General features: G+C 39.1%; 1 protein-coding gene across 10 annotated transcripts in view; it reads left to right on the top strand.

The window, feature by feature from the left end:
- The window catches only part of ryr2a (ryanodine receptor 2a (cardiac)), a 135,655-nt gene extending 119,044 nt beyond the window's left edge, over window positions 1–16,611 (top strand). For all 10 annotated transcript variants that reach the window (XM_027289387.1, XM_027289392.1, XM_027289389.1 and 7 more), the window contains 24 exons: window positions 13–141; window positions 385–489; window positions 799–880; window positions 1,488–1,646; window positions 1,776–1,930; window positions 2,353–2,568; window positions 2,651–2,923; window positions 3,865–4,071; window positions 4,166–4,480; window positions 4,800–4,870; window positions 5,377–5,524; window positions 5,671–5,757; window positions 5,973–6,242; window positions 6,457–6,587; window positions 6,959–7,001; window positions 7,339–7,472; window positions 7,768–7,828; window positions 8,981–9,127; window positions 9,397–9,531; window positions 12,247–12,403; window positions 13,750–13,814; window positions 14,043–14,143; window positions 14,670–14,721; window positions 15,150–16,611. In XM_027289387.1, coding sequence (XP_027145188.1) covers window positions 13–141; window positions 385–489; window positions 799–880; window positions 1,488–1,646; window positions 1,776–1,930; window positions 2,353–2,568; window positions 2,651–2,923; window positions 3,865–4,071; window positions 4,166–4,480; window positions 4,800–4,870; window positions 5,377–5,524; window positions 5,671–5,757; window positions 5,973–6,242; window positions 6,457–6,587; window positions 6,959–7,001; window positions 7,339–7,472; window positions 7,768–7,828; window positions 8,981–9,127; window positions 9,397–9,531; window positions 12,247–12,403; window positions 13,750–13,814; window positions 14,043–14,143; window positions 14,670–14,721; window positions 15,150–15,245 — 3,339 coding nt within the window. In that variant the 3' untranslated portion in view covers window positions 15,246–16,611. The remainder of the gene's footprint in view (window positions 1–12; window positions 142–384; window positions 490–798; window positions 881–1,487; window positions 1,647–1,775; window positions 1,931–2,352; window positions 2,569–2,650; window positions 2,924–3,864; window positions 4,072–4,165; window positions 4,481–4,799; window positions 4,871–5,376; window positions 5,525–5,670; window positions 5,758–5,972; window positions 6,243–6,456; window positions 6,588–6,958; window positions 7,002–7,338; window positions 7,473–7,767; window positions 7,829–8,980; window positions 9,128–9,396; window positions 9,532–12,246; window positions 12,404–13,749; window positions 13,815–14,042; window positions 14,144–14,669; window positions 14,722–15,149) is intronic.
- Window positions 16,612–19,914: the final 3,303 nt, after the last annotated feature.

Raw genomic sequence — 19,914 nt, forward strand, 5'->3', positions numbered from 1 at the left:
ACTCTCCTCCAGGAGTCTATCAGTGATTTCTACTGGTATTATTCTGGAAAAGACGTTATTGATGAGCAGGGCCAGAGGAATTTTTCCAAGGCGATAAATGTGGCCAAGCAGGTTTTCAATACACTCACAGAGTACATTCAGGTATGAGAAGACTGCAGTTAGGTTGACCTAACACCTGTAGTTCACACTATTCTAAGAAAAGTGCTGAAAGTGAAAATTGAAGGTGCAATAAGAATAAGAATAGCTTGAAAAGCAACATAATATTGATACGCAGTAGAATCTGTAGGCTCTTACTGTGTCAACGTATTTCAATGTAGGAAATCTGGTGAGTAGAGGTCATTGTTGGCTGTGATGTGATTATGATTGTTACTGTTGATGTTGTAGGGTCCGTGTACTGGCAACCAGCAGAGCTTGGCCCATAGTCGACTGTGGGACGCTGTGGTTGGATTTCTACATGTCTTCGCTCATATGCAGATGAAATTGTCTCAGGTGAGTTAATGTCGTTGTGTGGGGCATTTGGGCTAGAGGTCTGAGATAATGTCATTTCAAAGTGCCTCGTTTCTGTTCATCTATAATTTTTTTGCACTCTCTCTCCATATATTTCCTTTCATGTCCACTGTGAATCTAATGTTGGCAAAAGGTGTCTTACTTTTTTTAAAAACATCAGTTATGGCTGAAATACTTCTAATGAGAGGCAGCAAACACACATCCTTACCACCTCAATTGGTGAGGCCAACCACCTGTAAAGAAACCCTATCTTGAAAATGAAACATGTTTGTCTTTCTCTGTTCACCTCAGGACTCAAGTCAGATTGAGTTACTGAAGGAACTGATGGATCTGCAGAAAGATATGGTGGTCATGCTGCTGTCTATGCTGGAGGGTAGGTTTGCTTTTATCAGTACACTTCTATGAAGTATGAAATCAGGTGCAGTTTACTGAAAGAGCTGATAGAATGACTAGGTCAAAAGGTTGTCACCAAGTTATTTGTGTTATGGAAGTTTCTATCTTTAGGTTACACAAGGTCACGTGTGGGCCTTGAGGTCCTCAGCAGTATTAGTTGTTTGGCTTTGTTTGGGAACAGTAGGTGCCAGTCTATCTCAACACTGTGGTGGCCAGGGTCGAAGAGACCTAATGCGGCCTTCCTAGACATAATAGATAGCTTGCTGTTGACGTTCCAATCTGTGTAAACAGACATGTGTCTCCAGACTAGAATATGCTGACAATAACACCTGCATGGGTAAAAACATTCTCTTTGACTAATTCTGGGTGTATAGTATTTGTGGTGTTATCTTGGGGTTTAAAGTCTATCCACCAGGATTAGTTCTGCAGAATGTGAGACCAACTCAGGCGCTTTAAGTGAGTTGCTCAAAGTTACTCACTGGTAGTGGTAACAGTACATGGATGTCTAGCTGAGATTAAGTGTCAAACATTACAAATCATTTGACAAAGGCTTTTTCATTTTTTGTTGTAAATTTGTTGTTTGACAGGTAATGTGGTGAATGGAACCATTGGGAAGCAGATGGTGGACATGTTGGTGGAGTCCTCCAACAACGTGGAGATGATCCTCAAGTTCTTTGACATGTTCCTCAAACTGAAAGACCTGACTTCCTCAGACACCTTCAAGGAGTATGACCCAGACGGAAAAGGCAAGGCTCTAAAACATTTTCTCTCATCATGCTTGTCATTGGAGAAACATCAGAATCATTTCAGTGTAAAAGAATGACATGTGAGGACAAAGCTGCTGATGATTTATAAACTTATGAATGGGGTCACAGGTGTCATTTCCAAGAGAGACTTCCATAAAGCCATGGAGAGCCACAAACACTACACCCAGTCTGAGACAGAGTTCCTGCTCTCCTGTGCCGAGACTGATGAGAATGAACTCCTGGACTATGAGGAATTTGTGGAGCGCTTTCATGAGCCAGCCAAGGTAAATGCTTTAATGTTTATAGAAAAAAATGAAACCCTGCAGAATGATTAATCTATTATTAAAATCTATTTTAGAGAATTTTTATACATCATGTTTGGGGTTCTGTGGAGTAGAGAGCTCTCTTCTAATTAGATTATATTTTTTCTTCAGCCATTCCATTTATTGGACAGGATAAAGAAATTTGTTTTGGCAGGTTCTACATGCTTAAATTAGAATAAGTTTGGATAAAAAGGAACCATCTTAATTAATTTCTAAGCTCAATTAAATTAGTTTTGGAAAAAAGACAACATACTAAAGTTTAATTTCTTACCTCTAGATTTTGTATTTGAGAGGAAGGTTGAGTGGTGTATATAGTGGAGAATGTCCTAAAAACTATTTTCTTCAAAAGAAGAAAATCATTTTAAACTGACCTGTTTCAAAAGGACATTGGCTTCAATGTGGCGGTTTTGCTGACCAACCTGTCGGAGCACATGCCTCATGACACGCGACTGCAAACCTTTTTGGAGCTGGCAGAAAGCGTTCTCAACTACTTCCAACCCTACCTGGGCCGGATCGAGATCATGGGCAGCGCCAAGCGCATCGAGAGGGTCTACTTTGAGATCAGCGAGTCCAGTCGAACACAGTGGGAGAAACCTCAGGTAAAGATGGTACAGTAATTAATCAATTAACATATCACATGTCCTTCTAGCTCCTTCTTTTCACTTGCTATCTTTTGCCCAGGTCAAAGAATCCAAACGTCAGTTCATCTTTGATGTGGTGAATGAAGGAGGGGAGAAGGAGAAGATGGAGCTGTTTGTGAATTTCTGCGAAGACACCATCTTTGAAATGCAGCTGGCGGCTCAGATGTCTGATGCTGGTGAGCGATCGGCAGTCAAAGAGGAGAGTGAGCGGGAGAAGCCAGACGAGGAGAACCCTGAGATGGGCTTCTTCTCTGTTACCACTGTCCGCATGGCACTTTTAGCTCTGCGATACAACGTCATGCTGCTCATAAAGGTGAGAGCACACACAACACCAAACACATCTGCTAATCAAAAGCTTGTACACCACTTTTACATCAAGCTAGCAACATCCTGAATTAAACTGATATTCATCTTCTCATCTCATTCTTAAAAAGCAAGCACATATTCCAATACTTGGTGCTATTTTTTTTAGAAAATGTAACTGCAATAGATTTGTGATTTGCTTGATTTGTGACTTTATTATTAGATAAGATAGTTTTAAGTTTTTACATGCACTGTACCTGAACTACAATCACACACACGCACGCACACACACACACACACACACACACACGCACACGCACACAAAGGGCTTACATTAGGCGTTCAGTACCTTGCTCAAGGACATCTCAGCAGTGCCCAGGAGGTGAACTGGTACCTCCGCAGCTACCAGTCCACCTTCCATACTTTTCCATGCTTGAACCAGCCACCCTCAGGTTCCTGAGCCAAATTCCTACAGACTGAGGTACTTCACCTTATTATTGGCACTTCAGTGAGGCTTATCACTGTTGTACCAATAGGGATGGTAGAGTACACCCTCTCATGTAATATTGTGATTTTAAAACAATTACAGCTTAAATAAAACATATAATTATGGTATTCATATTTTGGGGCAACTAGCTCTCAAAATAAACATTTTTTTCATGAAACATGAAATTTCCAAGTATTTCAATGAGTGCCCTATGAAAGGTTAACACTTTCTAGAAATGACATTCATGGACTTTTTCCCTCCATGTGGTCTGTAAGTAGGCTCAATGTGCTTTTATAAATAATAAAAAAATAATAGTAAATAAAAATAAATAAAACAATATACACATTTGCAACATGTTTCCAAACTTTAAGCAGCTAAGATTGAGGTGTAGGTGATTTATGGAACATGACCTGATTGACTGGGGTGTAAATGTTAAACACTGAACAGCCTTCCTGTTATTGCAGGTGCTGTCCATGAAGAGTTTGAAGAAGCAGATGAAGAAAATCAAAAACATGACAGTGAAGGACATGGTGACCACGCTGGTGTCATTCTATTGGTCTGTGTTGCTGGGCCTCCTCCACATTGCATTCAGTGTGGCACGAGGATTTTGCAGAATCTTCTATAACACCTTCATGGGAGGAAATCTGGTAGAGGGGGCCAAGACCATAAAGGTTAATATACATAATAAAAGAATAGAGTATCCACAGGTCATTAAAGCAAACCGTTAGAGTTGTTCCTAAATACATAAACTGCCTCCATCCTCAGGTGTCAGAGCTGCTGGCCAACATGCCTGATCCCACCCAGGATGAGGTGAGGGGTGAAGGGGAAGACAGAGAGAAAAGAGCCTCGGACCGCAGCTCCCCGAAGGAGGACCTGGCTGACCTGGCAGTCAACACCAGTGAGACCGAGCTGCTGTCAGATATTTTTGGCCTAGACCTGAGAAGAGAGGGGGGGCAGTACAAGATCACCCCGCATAACCCCAACGCCAGCCTGACTGAACTGCTCAACTCACCAGTACCTTCACCAACTCCCCAAACCCCACCCATAGCACCCCCACCTGAGCTCAGACGGAGACGTCAGGTGAATTAATGTGATTGTTTGATAATGGTTAATAAGATAATGTTTAAATAATTGTCAAATCAAGGATCAGTCATTTAGTTCTGGTCTCTTTTTCTGCTCTTCCGAAATTAAACTTTTATCAAAGTAGAAAAAAACGGATTGATTGATGATCTCTGGTGGGAGAATGTGCCATCATACTTTTCCCCAAACATCCAACCATTGTAACTTTGGCAGAAAACTGTGAGATCAACTCATGTAAGATCAATCACAAAAAGGTGATTGAGTAAATCACTCATGATCACAGATCGGTTTGTTTGTCTAACAGTGTTTTCTGTTTCAGTCGAAGAGCTCTGCCTCAGACGAGAAGGAAACAACAGCAGAGACAGAATGCGAACCTGAGAAACCATCAGAGTATGTACAGTATGTTTAATGTTGTGTAAGCTGAGTTTAGTCCAGTCCAGAGAAAACAGACTGAGACGTCAAAGCACAGCTCAAGATACACTTACTGGCTTTTTTCCCCCCAGGCCTTTCAACCACATTATGGCAAAGTTATTTCAGTTGGCAGAAGTTGCATCTGGCCCCATCAGAAAGAAGCTGTTAGTGAGCACATAGGTTCAGTAGGTAGCCACAAACAAAATGACATTTATACATGCTGAATATTTAAAACTAAAACAACTAAGACCAGCGTTTGCATCAGTTCACCTTATTTTCTATGCATGTATTTTGAAGAAAAATGCACACATTTTTCTTTGGTTTGTAGGCTATTTTAAAAGGCATAACTTGGTGTGTAAATCCATATACTATAAATGCGTTCACAGCATACCCTTGATTATCTGCTTGGTGATATAACATCACAGTGATTGTAATAAGTCACAGTGCAGCAGTATTTTACTGTTAGCTGTGTGTTGGGATTTCAGAGCACATGTGGAGAAACAAGAGAAACAACAGAAGAACGAGAAGATGAAGCCGAAAGTGAGAAGACATCACACCTCAAAGTCCGATGAACCTGATCTACAAGAGTCTGCCTTCTTGAAGAAGATCATAGCCTACCAAAGAAAACTACTGGTACACAGAACGTTTCTGTCCATTTGTACAGCAATGAGTTGTTGATTTTATTTAAGAGCTTTCTTGGTCCACCATCCACTGCTCTGTCTGTAACATCCAACATTAATATCTTCTCCTTTTTCTTTGTTTTCTTTTCTTCTCTGTAGAACTACTTTGCCCGGAACTTCTACAACATGAGGATGCTGGCGCTGTTTGTTGCCTTTGCAATCAACTTCATCCTGCTATTCTATAAGGTAGTGGAACACAAGGCATGTTGGTGTTGACTAGTGCAGGGTTTTTTTTCCCCAGAGTGGTGGCTGGGACTCCCCTGGAGCTCCCCTGGGGAATGCCAGGGGGGGTTTGTAATCAACTACATCATCTGGATGGCAACATGCTTCTTGTCTTGTTTTATTTTTACACTCTTAGCTTTATTTTTGTATTTAAAAGATTAATATATTGTCCCTACCAGGTATCTACATCCTCATCTGTAGTTGAGGAAAGGGAAGTGGTTTACACCAGCAGCCAACCAGACAGCAGCGTTCAGTGGGATCCACTCGCAGGAGAAGCGATGGAGGCAAAGGAGGAGGTGATGGATGAGGCTGGGGAGCCCCTGAAACCTGTCACAGTCCGTTTTGTCCTGGAGGAGAGTAGCGGATACATGGAGCCCATGTTACGGATCCTGGCTGTCCTGCACACTGTCATCTCTTTCTTCTGCATCATCGGATACTACTGTCTCAAGGTGGGATACTTATTGATATGTAGCTGAAATAATAAAATGTGTATCCATTTTTAAAAATCTGTAGCAGTCAAACAACAAAACATAATTTCTTCTTGCACTCCATCAATTTACCAGTTTTCTGAGATCTTTTAAATATTTCATAACCAAGGATATTTGTGTGTGTGTGTGTGTGTGTGTGTGTGTGTGTGTGTGTGTGTGTGTGTGTGTGATGTAGGTGCCACTGGTGATCTTTAAGCGTGAGAAGGAGGTGGCCAGGAAGCTGGAATTTGATGGTCTTTACATTACAGAGCAGCCGTCAGAGGATGACATCAAAGGACAGTGGGACAGACTGGTAATCAACACACAGTGAGTAAACCCTGTGTGTGCAAGAGTGCATGTGTATGTGTATGCTGTTTATGAGAGTATGTAGTATGTGTTATATACAGTATGCTACAACGTCCACTAAGAAGTACCAATGATGGATAATGGAAATAACTGTAGAACCAAAGTAAGGACATAAGATGTAGTTTGAGAAGACATTCTGTATTTGTGCATTCCAGTGAACAAACTGTCTGTTTATGTGGTTTAGAGTTCTTGTACAATCCTAAGAGCCCTAAAAGATTACAAAAAAGCTATTTTATCTTATTTGTTGTTGCAGTTATACAATTATGTTTTTAAAAATAATACAGCTTTATAGATGATGTGACCTGTGAGCCATTCTTTTCTCTGATTTTCAGATCTTTCCCCAACAACTACTGGGATAAGTTCGTAAAGAGGAAGGTACGTGTCACTGTTTTTGTTGATCTTGCCTTACCACTACGAGTCCTCCTTATTGGCATAAAGGTTCCTAAATAGGAGTTTCCTTTTAAGACCTATTATAACTTTATTAAAAAGGACTCCTAAGCTAAGAGAAGAGGGAGGGTTGACCCCTTGCTATAGATGATGCTATGTTTAATGTGAATGTGAATGTACTGGCAGCTGTACGTGGAGGACAGTGGTTGTACTGGGCAGCTCCCTGTGTCAAAGTGTACCCCTGATGGAAAGGAGCATGCAATGTAAAAACTAAATTTTTTGATTAAGAGATGCTGTTTCACTAGAATGTTCCCCTCTTCCTCAGGTGATGGATAAATATGGAGAGTTCTACGGCCACGACCGGATCAGTGAGCTGCTGGGAATGGACAAGGCTGCTCTGGACTTCAGTGACGCTCACAAAAAGAGAAAGCCGAGGAGAGATGGCTCATTGGCTGCTGTGTGAGTATTCTCTCTCACAGAGTATTCAAATGTACAACTTGTATAATGGATTTACTAAGCAAGGTGCACACATTTTACACAAAGAATACCAACTCTAATCTGATAACAGATATTCATTTTTTCTTTGAATCTTATGAATAATACCCAAGAGGCTGATCTGTACATTTTTTCCATGGATATGGAGATAGATGGTATCAGGTTTTACTTGCAGGACTTTTATTCACCTTGCTGCTTCAGAGGCTTAACTCTGACACATGATCATCCTCTGTTAATCCTTTTCTCCATCTGTTATCAGGCTGAACTCCATTGATGTCAAGTACCAGATCTGGAAGCTGGGGGTTGTGTTCACAGACAATGTAAGTATGAAGAAGTACAAAGTCCTTCACCAGCAACGTCCAGCTCCATCATGTTGAAACACTGTTTTTAAATCTACAAATTAAAATATTATCATGATGTTCACAGTAATTCAGAGGTTTTCATTCATGCAAATTAAGTTATTACTACTGATGTAGCCTATGTGGGCTATGGTTTCCTGCAATAATACAAATTATCCTTTACATCTGCTGTTGATGGTCAATCATAATATATGACACCGTGACCTAATTTATCATCCTTTTCTTATTTCTTATTCAAATGTACTGCAATATCTGTACATTACACAATATTCTTCACCATACATTACACTGACTACTGAATATGGTTGCGGCTGGTGTGGTTTTTAGTAAATCTGAAATCTTTTCGAAAATGATGTATTTATTATCTGTGCATGGACAGCACTTGCACAAAAAACATCCTGGAAATTCTTATTTTTAGAAAATGTGTTAAAAAATATATAAAACAATAATCAATCCCGATCACACGGCGACGACATCAGTTGGTGTAGAAAACGTCCAATTTATTGCTTCATCCACCAACTTTACAGGCAAGCTATCAGTGCTTCAGCACCTGACACACACACATGCTGAGCAAGAGCACCCAACAATCATAAAAACTATTATTCTAGGGCTTGCTACTTGGTGTCACAGACAGCCTACACTGCCACCTATTGGCGAGTGCATTAATACATCCCAGAACAAAGTGCAGCAGTATATTATGGAAAAAAATGTCAATATAAGGTAACTGGGAAAAATAAATCTAAAATCAGATCTAATCACAGGTGCAATTTGAAGTCAGCCAAATATACAGAAATGAATAATATGTCTTAACAATGCAGAGCTTCTTTTTGTGTCTTGTCGTTTTGGTCCAGCTAATGTTGCATTCTGAGATCATTTTCAGTTTAATGAGCTGATAGACCAACCTGCAGCAATGTTGAAAAGCCATATAACTGCAGGCACACACTGAATGTTACTACATGTACATCTGTATGGAAAGATAACTGCTGTTATTATTTGGTGCTGTATAAATAAAACTGAAATAAATTGAGTAAACAGATGAACAGTGACCAGTATATATAAAACACTACCACAACATTGCTACCTTGACTAACCTCTCCTTCTCTCTCTCTGCAGTCCTTCCTGTATCTGGCCTGGTATATGACCATGTCCATCCTGGGTCACTATAACAACTTCTTTTTTGCCGCCCATCTGCTCGACATTGCCATGGGCTTTAAGACACTGCGTACCATTTTGTCCTCAGTCACGCACAATGGCAAACAGGTAAACAACTACAGCTACAGTCTAGTCAATATAAATATAACTGCACACATATTTTAGCACCTGAACTCAAACACCTACCTACAACTAGTGTATGTAAAATTCCAAGTGTCCTGATTGACAGAACAGCCTTTATACATCTACCTTTTTTCTAAAGTATACAAACATGCTGACTGTTACTGTTTTTGAGTTTTATAGCTATAGTCATATTGTGGATGTTTTCACTGTGTCCAGACTCTGTTTTCAACCTCGTCTTTCCTCCTGTCTTCCAGTTGGTGTTAACCGTTGGCCTGTTAGCAGTGGTGGTGTACCTCTATACAGTAGTGGCCTTCAACTTCTTCAGGAAGTTCTACAACAAGGGTGAAGATGGAGAACTTCCAGACATGAAATGTGACGACATGTTGACAGTAAGTTTGACTAGTATGAGTGTATTGCTTTTAGGTTCTACAGTGCAGTCAGACATATTTTGTTTTACTAGAATGGCAAGCAGTTTGTGTTCAGGGTGTGATGGGTCTGCAGAGATGTTACCTGCCCGTTTCCTGGACAGGTACAGGTCCTGGATAAGGGGTCAGGCTGATGCCGATAATTTTCTCTGCAGACCTTATTGTCCGTGGCAGTCTGTTTATCTCCTTGTGGCTGATCCAAACCAAACAGTGATGGACTAGCAGAGAACAGACTGAATGATGGCAGAGTGTAAAGGGAGAAGAGCAGTGGGGAGAGCACACACCCCTGGGGGTGCCAGTGCTGATTGTCCAGGTGCTGGATGTGATGCTGACCAGCCTCGCCTGCTGCCTTCTGTCTGTCAGAAACTTTGTAATCCACATACAGGTGGAGGAGGGCACAGTGAGCTACGTGAGAGTACATTTTGACAAAGAGTCTACAGCAGCAATCGGCAAAAGCGGAACCCACCAGAAATCATATCTGGCTCACTTGATTATTTTCATAACGCACACACATTAAATATATCTCTGTCATGGCAGCAGCAACAGTTAAACACAGTCTCCTCTTTAGGAATTTTGATTACAAAATAGAAAGTCAATTTTTTCAGAAATCTTTTTTTGTTTGAGTGAGGGTCAAAGGCTTCTGTTGCTTGCTTGACAGGCCTCTGAAATAGCCAACATGCAATGTGTGGTATGAAGAAAACAACAGTGCTTCAGTAAACCATTCAAAGGTATACATATGTGACTGTGGGCCATGATATCACACATGACCAGTAACAAAGATCAAAGTAAATTACAAAGAAGCAGTCAAACATCATTTGGACCTGGTTTGGTTTCATAAGCCAAGCCAAAATGTCTGCAGTGAAAAATGTTCTGTGTTTTAATACCTGTACGCAGCATGATTTTTAAAAAAAGCATATAGTCCATGGATTGACATGCTGCCTCTTAGCTGCTATTCTTTCTCTTTTCTCTGGGCAGTGGCTCACTGCTGTTCTGGCTGATAATGTCTGTGAAAGCTGTTTCAGTGGAAGTAGTATCCTGTGGAGCCTGTCAATAAAGAGGAAACAGTACCATTTATGGACAGAGTCATGGGTCAGAGCTTTCAGTCTGACAGTTTTCATCCTCAGGCTCTGTCTGTGTTCTTTTGCAGATTTCAGGTGTTTCACTCTGTTTCTCTTTCAGTAATGCTTTCTTTGCTGCTATTCTGCCAACAAGTCCTTCTTCACACAGTTTCTGACACACACTTTTTGAAAACACTGTTGCACCGTTAGTCATTGTGCTGTTTATCTCGTCACACAGTTCTTGTGAGGTCTTTCTTCAGTCCTTAAGACAGAGAATTTTGAGACGCTTCACTTGTCTGTCTGAAAGTTTCCTTTTTCTACTTCTCCTCTTTTGGTTCTCGTGTGAATTGGTGGCACCATGGCGGTCTAAAGTGACTTTACAGTGCTTGGACTGCATCTCAAGACACAGGCCTAGCTTGTTTTGTGTTTTTAAGGAAAATGACGTTCGTCTATATATATATATATATATATATATATATTATATTATATATATATATATATATATATATATATATCTATATATATATATCTATATATGTGTGTGTGTGTGTGTGTGTGTGTGTGTGTGTGTGTGTGTGTGTGTATATGATATAGGTATCTATATATCGATACTAGAGCTTAGCCCAAAGATAGCAGCTGCTGACCCACTAATCTCTCTTCATGATACAGGCTCCTTGGTACAGTGACAGTAGGTAGATTATCCTTTTCAAACATGTTTGCAACCCTTTACAGTTACACAAAGATTTGTAATGCTGTAGCTGTGTGTCATTAAAGTCAAACATAATACTCAGACAAGCAGACAGAATGAATTACAGCTTTGGTGAGGCCATTCCATGCTGCCAAGCCATGTGAAAGAAATACTATATAAGGGCTCTATGGTGTGTGTTTTCTTGGATTGGGTTGGAGGGGGCTTTCTGCCACCCGGAAATTTTAGGACACACACTTAACTAATCCCCCTGTGGTCAGCCACCCATAACATTCCATAGAGGTCTTCTGTTTCCTATTAAGGGGCCGGGTGGCAGCTCTGCCTGGTCTACAGGAAGGTGATGGGCTTAGTGTGATGAAGGGATAGACTGATGAAGGGTCACTGCCCTGGGAAGATTTTAGCTCTGTCCTCTCTGTGAATAAATCCTTTACAATAACACTGACAGAAGGATGGGAAGATCTGAACTGATCTCTCTTTTTCTGTTCACGTCCTCTCTTCATCTCTCTCTCTCCACTTGGAAAACATTTTCTTCCCGCTCTCTTCTTGCTCAGTTCTCTGCATCCTGTTCCCATGACAAACACAGTATGTGTGTTTAACTTTTGAAGTCTTTTGTCATGTACACTGACTCATTGTATTTATTTTTAATTTTATTTTAAGATTTGGGGGGGTTGTACTCTGTTGATCAGTGGACATACTATTGTGCAAATGCTCAGCACTTATTATGATTGTAATTATAATGTTAATGTGTACTGGGACATACACTACGACTCCTCACAAGCTGCTGAAAAAATGTTATGTTTATATATAAATGTGTATAAGTTGCAAAAATAATCATCTCCTCTCTCTCTCTCTCTCTCTCTCTCTCTCTCTCTCTCTCTCTCCCTCTTCCTGTGTGTCTCTCGCCCCATCTTCCAGTGCTACATGTTCCATATGTATGTAGGTGTGAGAGCAGGTGGAGGCATTGGTGACCAGATTGAGGACCCAGCAGGTGACGAGTATGAGATCTATCGCATCATCTTTGACATCACCTTCTTCTTCTTTGTCATTGTAATCCTCCTGGCTATCATCCAGGGTGAGAGATCCAAAGCACACAGACACACACCAACACACACACACTGTCTCTCTGACTGTAAAAGAGGGGAGGGGGGTCACAGAGATTATTCACTTATGTTGTTATGCTGCTTTTCTATAATTGTCATAGGAGTCTGTAGACTAAAACTTGTTTTGAACTGCCTACATCATAACCTGGGTCAGATCCATATTTTGAGGCATACCCTAAAGGGTCATGATCATTGGTATTGAAGAGCAAAGGTCTCACATCTGAGACTTGAGTTGAGTCAGCTGCTGAACTGAGCTTTGATATTGGAAGCTAAAAGACATAAAATATGCTTTTTTATTTTTATATATTTATTATTTACATATATTTTACGATATAGAAGAATGAATGCTTTCTGACTGGGACTGCATTTGAATAGTTGCTCCAAAAGCAACAGAATTGGTGGTTAAGAAAAAGAAGAAAGTGAAAATATGAGTGTGACACATTTTCGCTGATCAGGGATACAAAGCTGGAATATATTGTCATAATAAAGGGCCTTAAAAGCATCAAAAGCAGGTAATTCCCTTTCTTATTCACAAGGAAAGGAGTACAAAGCAAAGTACAAAGGGTGGATGAGGTGATTAATTAGTGATGGGACCTAATATCAAGCCAGAATTGAATTTGAGGTGACACCGAAAATTATGCCAGAGCTCCTTGGGGAGGCAACACAGCTAAATTTGTGTACTGGAAAAGAGAGATTGGGTATGAAGAGCACTGTAGAGCAGGGAGATATGTTACAGTGCCTTGGCTGGTATTGAACACCAGAAGGGTGTCAGCTTCATTGTCAAAATAACATTTGGATATTAGCTGCCCAGTAATAGTACATGAAATATGACAGGGCAAGGCTCCCTTCGACAGTCATGCTTATTTTTTTACTAAAAACACTTTGGTAGTGGGATAGATTTGAAATAAAAAAATAAATTAAAGTAAAATGTATTAGAAATTTTTGCAGTGTTATTTTAACCTGATTAGAAGTGGAAAGGAGCTGTGAAATGGTTAATATTGGGAATAATGGTACTGGGAAAACTGAGGGTTCAGCTTGTAAGCTAAAATAAGTGCTAAATTCATCTAAAATTGAAACTATTGTGGGAATAGCAGTTGCTGGGTTCACAGCATTTAGTAGCAGGTCGTTTGCATAGAGAGATACCACAATGTAAGGCTTCCTTACAAGCAAAACAGACTCATATAGATGCAGTACTGTTATAAGTCCACTGGAAGACACAAAAGACTTGTGGTTTTCAGTTTGAAAACCTCAAACCATGATGACTTGTTCACCAAAAGATTGTGGGTCAGGCTGTAACCTCTTCATGTGAATATTCTAGGGTTGATCATCGATGCTTTTGGAGAGTTGAGAGACCAGCAGGAACAAGTGAAAGAAGACATGGAGGTGAAAAGACAGACACACACACCTTAAAACAATGCAGTACTATGCAATATGGAAATAATCACTACTAGATTTTGCATCCAGTAGTATCCCCCAAATCTTCAAATTACCTGTCGTGTTCCCATGTGGACATTTACATGTTCATACTTTTGTGTCCAGATAGAGATGACAAGTAAAGACTTGCATGTGAATGGTGACAGTCACTTAACATTTGCATGTTTTTTCTTCCAGACCAAGTGTTTTATCTGTGGAATAGGCAACGACTACTTTGACACAGTGCCACATGGCTTTGAAACGCACACGCTACAGGAGCACAACTTAGCCAACTACCTGTGAGTACATCTGGACTGTGTGTGTTTGAATGTGTGTACTTGAACATCTAGTATGGTAATGAGGACCTTCCTCCCACAAACACGTTTACGTTGCTTTATATCAGAACACTTTGTTACTGTAGGTGATATCCAACAAGATGGTGGAAATGTTGGCTTTTCTCTTCCGTATCCGTATGATTTTGAAGATGTCTTAAATCTTTCAGAGACAGAGTCACTAGAATTGAGGAAATTGAGACTGTATCTCAGAACAGGTCTAGCTGATATTTGTCAGTCAATTAGGAAGACCTCTCAAATAAATTTGTCCCCTAATCATCCCAATTTAAGAAATATGACTCGGACTCTGACTAGTTTAGGATTAGTATTAAATGTGATATTAGCATCAGTTTCATGGTGATAATACACCACAGATGTATATGTTTGTGTAATTATTACTGATAAAAGACCTTTGAGCTCTGTGTTGGAAGTAAAAAAAATGTTTAACTTTTGGCACTGTTGTGTCTAATAACTGTGTATGTGTGTCTTTCAGATTCTTTGTGATGTATCTCATAAACAAAGATGAAACAGAGCACACAGGCCAGGTAAACCAGCTCATTTTCCCATTGTAAATAAAGTAAATTACTGTGATATTGTCATGTGGTTTGTACAGCTTCAAACTGTCATCCAGTGTTCCTGATGCTGATGGCTACTTTAATTATTAAAGCCTCACTATGGTTTAAATGAAATGCCCCTTATTTCATAACTCACAACTACTTCATCACTTCTCATGTTTATAATTGAGTGTCTCTGAGGAGAATCCCAGCCCCTCTGTATGATTAAAGACTTTTCACCCTGCCATTCGTAACAAGTACGGGGTCACACAATATAGTAAGTTTGAACCATACCGAGGACTTTAGTGGCTCAGCGTTTGAAGCTTACACTGCTATAACTAACCTACCCCATGTACAGTCTAAATGTGTCATATGGAATGGAAGTCCTTCAAACCCCCTCCCATCTGTTTGTCTTAAAGGAGTCTTACGTATGGAAGATGTACCAGGAGCGTTGCTGGGAGTTTTTCCCCGCTGGTGACTGTTTCCGGAAACAGTACGAGGATCAGCTCAACTGATCTCTTTCGGAGCAACAGACTCCCTTTCATACTGTAACCTGTTCAAGGCCCTCTACAGCCATCTTCCCTCTGCCTATCCCCCAAACCTTTCTGACTGCTCTCCAAAGAGTGCTTGTTCTACCAAACCACAGGTTCTACACTCAGCCCCACTCCCCACTCCAGGTGGAACTACATCTCCTCTACAGGCCCCAAACTAAGCCTTCCTCCCAGCTCTTCCTCATTCAGACAGTCAACTCTCCAGCTCTGCCCTAATTTCCAGCACACTTTGTTTGGAATGCTTCTAAGACTTGTACATAGAATATATCAGATTATATGCTGTAAAATATGTGACTGGTGGCACGTCAAGATTTTTGGCTCAGATGATGACTTCTTTGCTTCATCTTATTCTACATTCACAGTTTTAAGCAAAAAATACAAAGGAATAATGGAGCAAGGGAAAAAGGAAAGACCCAAAGACGGACAGAGGAGGACAGTGGAAGGAATATAAAGAAAGAATTCCTCCTGAAAGACTTTCAGGACAATGATCGATTCATAAAGAGCAGACATAAGTATGATGATGTTTACGACTTTTCATGTGTACAATGCACGTTGCATGTAGGTATAGGGGGTGGACACACAAAAGAAACACCTATAACCCTGCTGTAATCCAACACAACAGCTCTGCAATAAATCTGACCTTCGAGAAGCTTACATGTTCATCTTTTGTTAAGACTGTTAAAGAGGTGATGATTTCATTCAGGTCTATGGTAACTTTCTAAAGCTTTTTACTGAGTGGTGCATGTCAAGTGGGAAGATATTAGGTGCCTCAACGTAATAATATAATTCAACACCACCAAACGACAGTCTCGACACACAGAGTCTTTACCACAGAGTTGAATCAACACCTCTGTGACACCATCAATCAAAACTGAACATCTAAATTTTCGCAAATAGAGCCGTTGTACTGGATTCAATTAAAGAATAGTTTACAGATGTTATTATTGTGTCCACACCCTGTACATGCCAACACTGTGTGTGAAGGGCTCCTTAACTAAGTGTTAACATTGCTAGCAACATGATCAACAGTCCATTTTGTTCCATTGGAGCTGAGTGTCCCGGAAACTCAGCCAAAGTTTGGACTTCAACAAGTCATGATCCTCCATCAGCTTGCAAGTTATCTGAATCTTTTTTTGTTTGTTTTGTTTTGTTTCTTAAGACAACAGGAATAATAAATGTCCCCAAGACCATGCTTGCTAAATGGTTGAATCCATTATTGGCATTTTTAGTAACTCTGATTTTTCTTTTTTATTTATTTATCTTTGCCCCAGTAGCAGCATGATAGAGACATCTGTCTGTCTGTCCAACACACTGGTCCAGATTGATACATGTGGACAACTACTGACCAGATTGCCATGAAATTTACTGAGCACATTCATACTCTGTGAGCTTTACTGACCGCATGACCTGACCACAAACATTACATTTATAGCCCCACTGCCAAGGCTCTAAGCTAAATCGAGAAAGAAACATCACAGTGGCTAGGTGTCATGAGTGGGGCTTTAGACTTGCTTTTTTCAATTGATGCTGCTTAATTATGGCTTGCTCGTGCATTTTTAATTAAATTATGTAGTTTTATGAAAACCAATACCAAAGCAGCAAAACAAAAAGTGATTTATCTGCTTCAAACTTTATACCTGCAAACAAAGTTAGTGCGTGCTTGTTTGCTAAGATAAATAATTGGCAGCAGACTGGAGCAACTCATCAGTCATGTTTCCTGCAGTGGGAATGCACAGCAAGGGCAGGCTGAAGATACATGATCAACGCGTGGATGAAAGTAGAGGGATGGGGAGACAGGAGGATACAGTGCCTTACTAAGCCAGGGGTGAGCTATGCAAGCTGGAGGAGGAGAAGGAGGAGAGAGGGAAGTCAGAGAGCTTCACATCAATACAATGTAAAGACAGAGGATCACATCTGAGCTGGGTGACGGGTGTTTGAGAGAGAAACATGCCATGTGTGAGCACTATAGCATACTAGAAATAGAGAAGAACATGAAAGAAGGACAGAGCTTGCTTTATAGTTTTATGCAGTAATAAATAGGGGTGTTACAAAAAAAATCTACAGTTCAATATGATTTCATCAATTCTGCTTGATTATACAGTGCTGTCAGATGACATCTACACTGAAGATTTAATGGGTCATTGAGTGTGTCACTAGTGCTGTAATAAGATTGGAACATACTGATTGAAGTATTGTGCCACTCACCAAGTGCAGAGGCTTTCTCTGTTTACCAAAAGAGTTCAGTTCTTTGGGGCGGCTCTACATACACATATCAGTTGTACTTTATTTTGCTTTGTTTTCCTTTGGTAGGTCCACCTCCATTCATCAAGGTTGTAATTATCAATGTTTGGTCAAACTCTTTTAGAGAGGCAGTGATTTAACTGTGTTATGGTAATGGTATTATTTAACAGCTTTGTCTGCCCATACTGACAAAAATGGATTGACAAAAATATTGAAAACACCCCTCAGTGTAATACTTGTTTAGTCTACTGCAGAACAAGCTTTATGTGTGGTGGCTGTTCTAAGAGTGGAATATGTTATCATGATATTTAACACTAATTATCATTTATGATGCTGCCATACCACAAACTTTAAAGATGGATTCATCTTGTTAGCTTAGCTTTTCAGTACACAAGCTGCTGCAGACACACATACTGTATACTTTCTGTCTTGTGCAATATCGAGATGTCCATCATCCATGTCAATTTGTTGTGACATTTTTCTATTTTGGATTTTAACTGTCACACCCCTCACTGCAGAGTAAAAGAGTGACTGCAGAGTAAATGTCAAACCTTCCAGAGAACACATTTCATGACTCACAGACTTTGGACCTTGTAGGATTGGGTCAGAATGCACAGAAACAGGACGAATGAATGAAAATATCAGAAACAAAATAGTCTATTTAAGGCAAAATTATTAGTCCAGTATTGCTTATTTTCTATTTTTCACTGATTCATTCCTCAGCGATAGGAAGTGTTCGTTGATTGAATGAATGCTCAGAGCTGGCAAATGTTCAACAAACATCCTGGAAACGTTTTCAAATAATGATTGTTAATCCGAGGCCTTTTTTGTTTTGTTTTATTTTTTGTTTTGTTTTTTTTCTTTTTTGTGATGATCTTATGCAATACAGCAAATAGAGTTACTCTTTTTGTATAGACATTCTCAGAAAAAACTCTACTCTGAAAAAAAAGTCCATTGCATGTTTATTATGCGGGTTTAATGAACAAGTATAACAAAAAACACTAAATCTATGTCACCCATAATTGTTTAATAGGATTATTTAAGATGAATTAAGATTTCTGTAATATTGTATTTAAGTGATGTGGGCTTCATTGTAACTTTTCAAGTCATTTGCCACAACTGCATCCCCTTGAAAAAAAGAAAATGGCTCTGCTTTTCTCTCATTTAGCCATCTCTGTTTTGATATACTATGAGTCAAAGGTTTGTTTAAGTATCAATTGGTTTTAAGCTCAAGCAATAGCCCTTCAGGGAGTATATGGGAGGTGACTGACCATTGTAAATTGCAAACAAAGGCAAAACAAATAAAAGCTTGCTTAACTTTGTCTCAGATTAAAATATAATTATCTATTCATTTATTATCTATATATTTATTTATTTGATTTACTTTAATAATGCTAAGGAAATAAAACTGAGGTTGTTCTGTTAAATTAATTTACCACTTGATCTTAAAGGGGCACTATATATATGATTATATATAAGCTAGTAATAATATTATAATAAGATATACATACAACAGATATAACATACATACATACTAATAATACATATACATATATTCTATATATACTATATATAGATATATATTATATATATATATATATATATATATATATATATATATATATATATATATCTATATATAGATTATATTAACATTGCGAGTCACTCTTGTGTTTAGTTAGCCAGGTGGAGGTAACAGCTAGAGGTGGTCATATTTTGTAATATTCTGACAATGTACACACTTTCCCAGACTCAGCACACACTCTGCATTTGATTTGATTTCTCTAAAGGACCATTAGTGAAGCATGTGAGAATGACTTGAGCTAAGTAAATAAGACATTATAAAAATACATATTCATATGAATAAATACAGACAAACATATAACAACAAATTATGAAATAAATTGAAGAAAATTTTAAATTAATTATCAACTCATTATATTGAATTTATTTTAACTCGTGGGTAGATCCAGTTTTGCCCTTTTGTCTTGACTGACAAATCTTTGTGAAGAAAAATTACTGGGATATATATATATAATTTTATTTTTATTTTTTTTTCAGGGTTAAATATTTGGTGTATTTATTCATTAAACTCATTAATACTAATACTACACATCTGCTCACAGAGTAGTACTCCCATTATGAAAAACATTGTAAAATGTGATCACAAGGAAAGTTACAAATTGAAAGTTAATTTAAGTTAATATGTTTAGTTATCTCACCTAAATCTGTTTGTACGTGTATTAATTCAATTCAGTTTTAGAATTTGCTCTAAATGATGCTACACGCATAGGGGGCTGGGAAAAAAATGCTTTTACTATTGTTGCAGTTTTGTTCATGCTGACACTAGATCCTGCTAAAGAGCCATCTTTACCGATTGCACCTTTAATGT

Source organism: Larimichthys crocea, chromosome XVI (genome assembly GCF_000972845.2).
Source record: "Larimichthys crocea isolate SSNF chromosome XVI, L_crocea_2.0, whole genome shotgun sequence".
Lineage (NCBI taxonomy): Eukaryota > Metazoa > Chordata > Actinopteri > Sciaenidae > Larimichthys > Larimichthys crocea.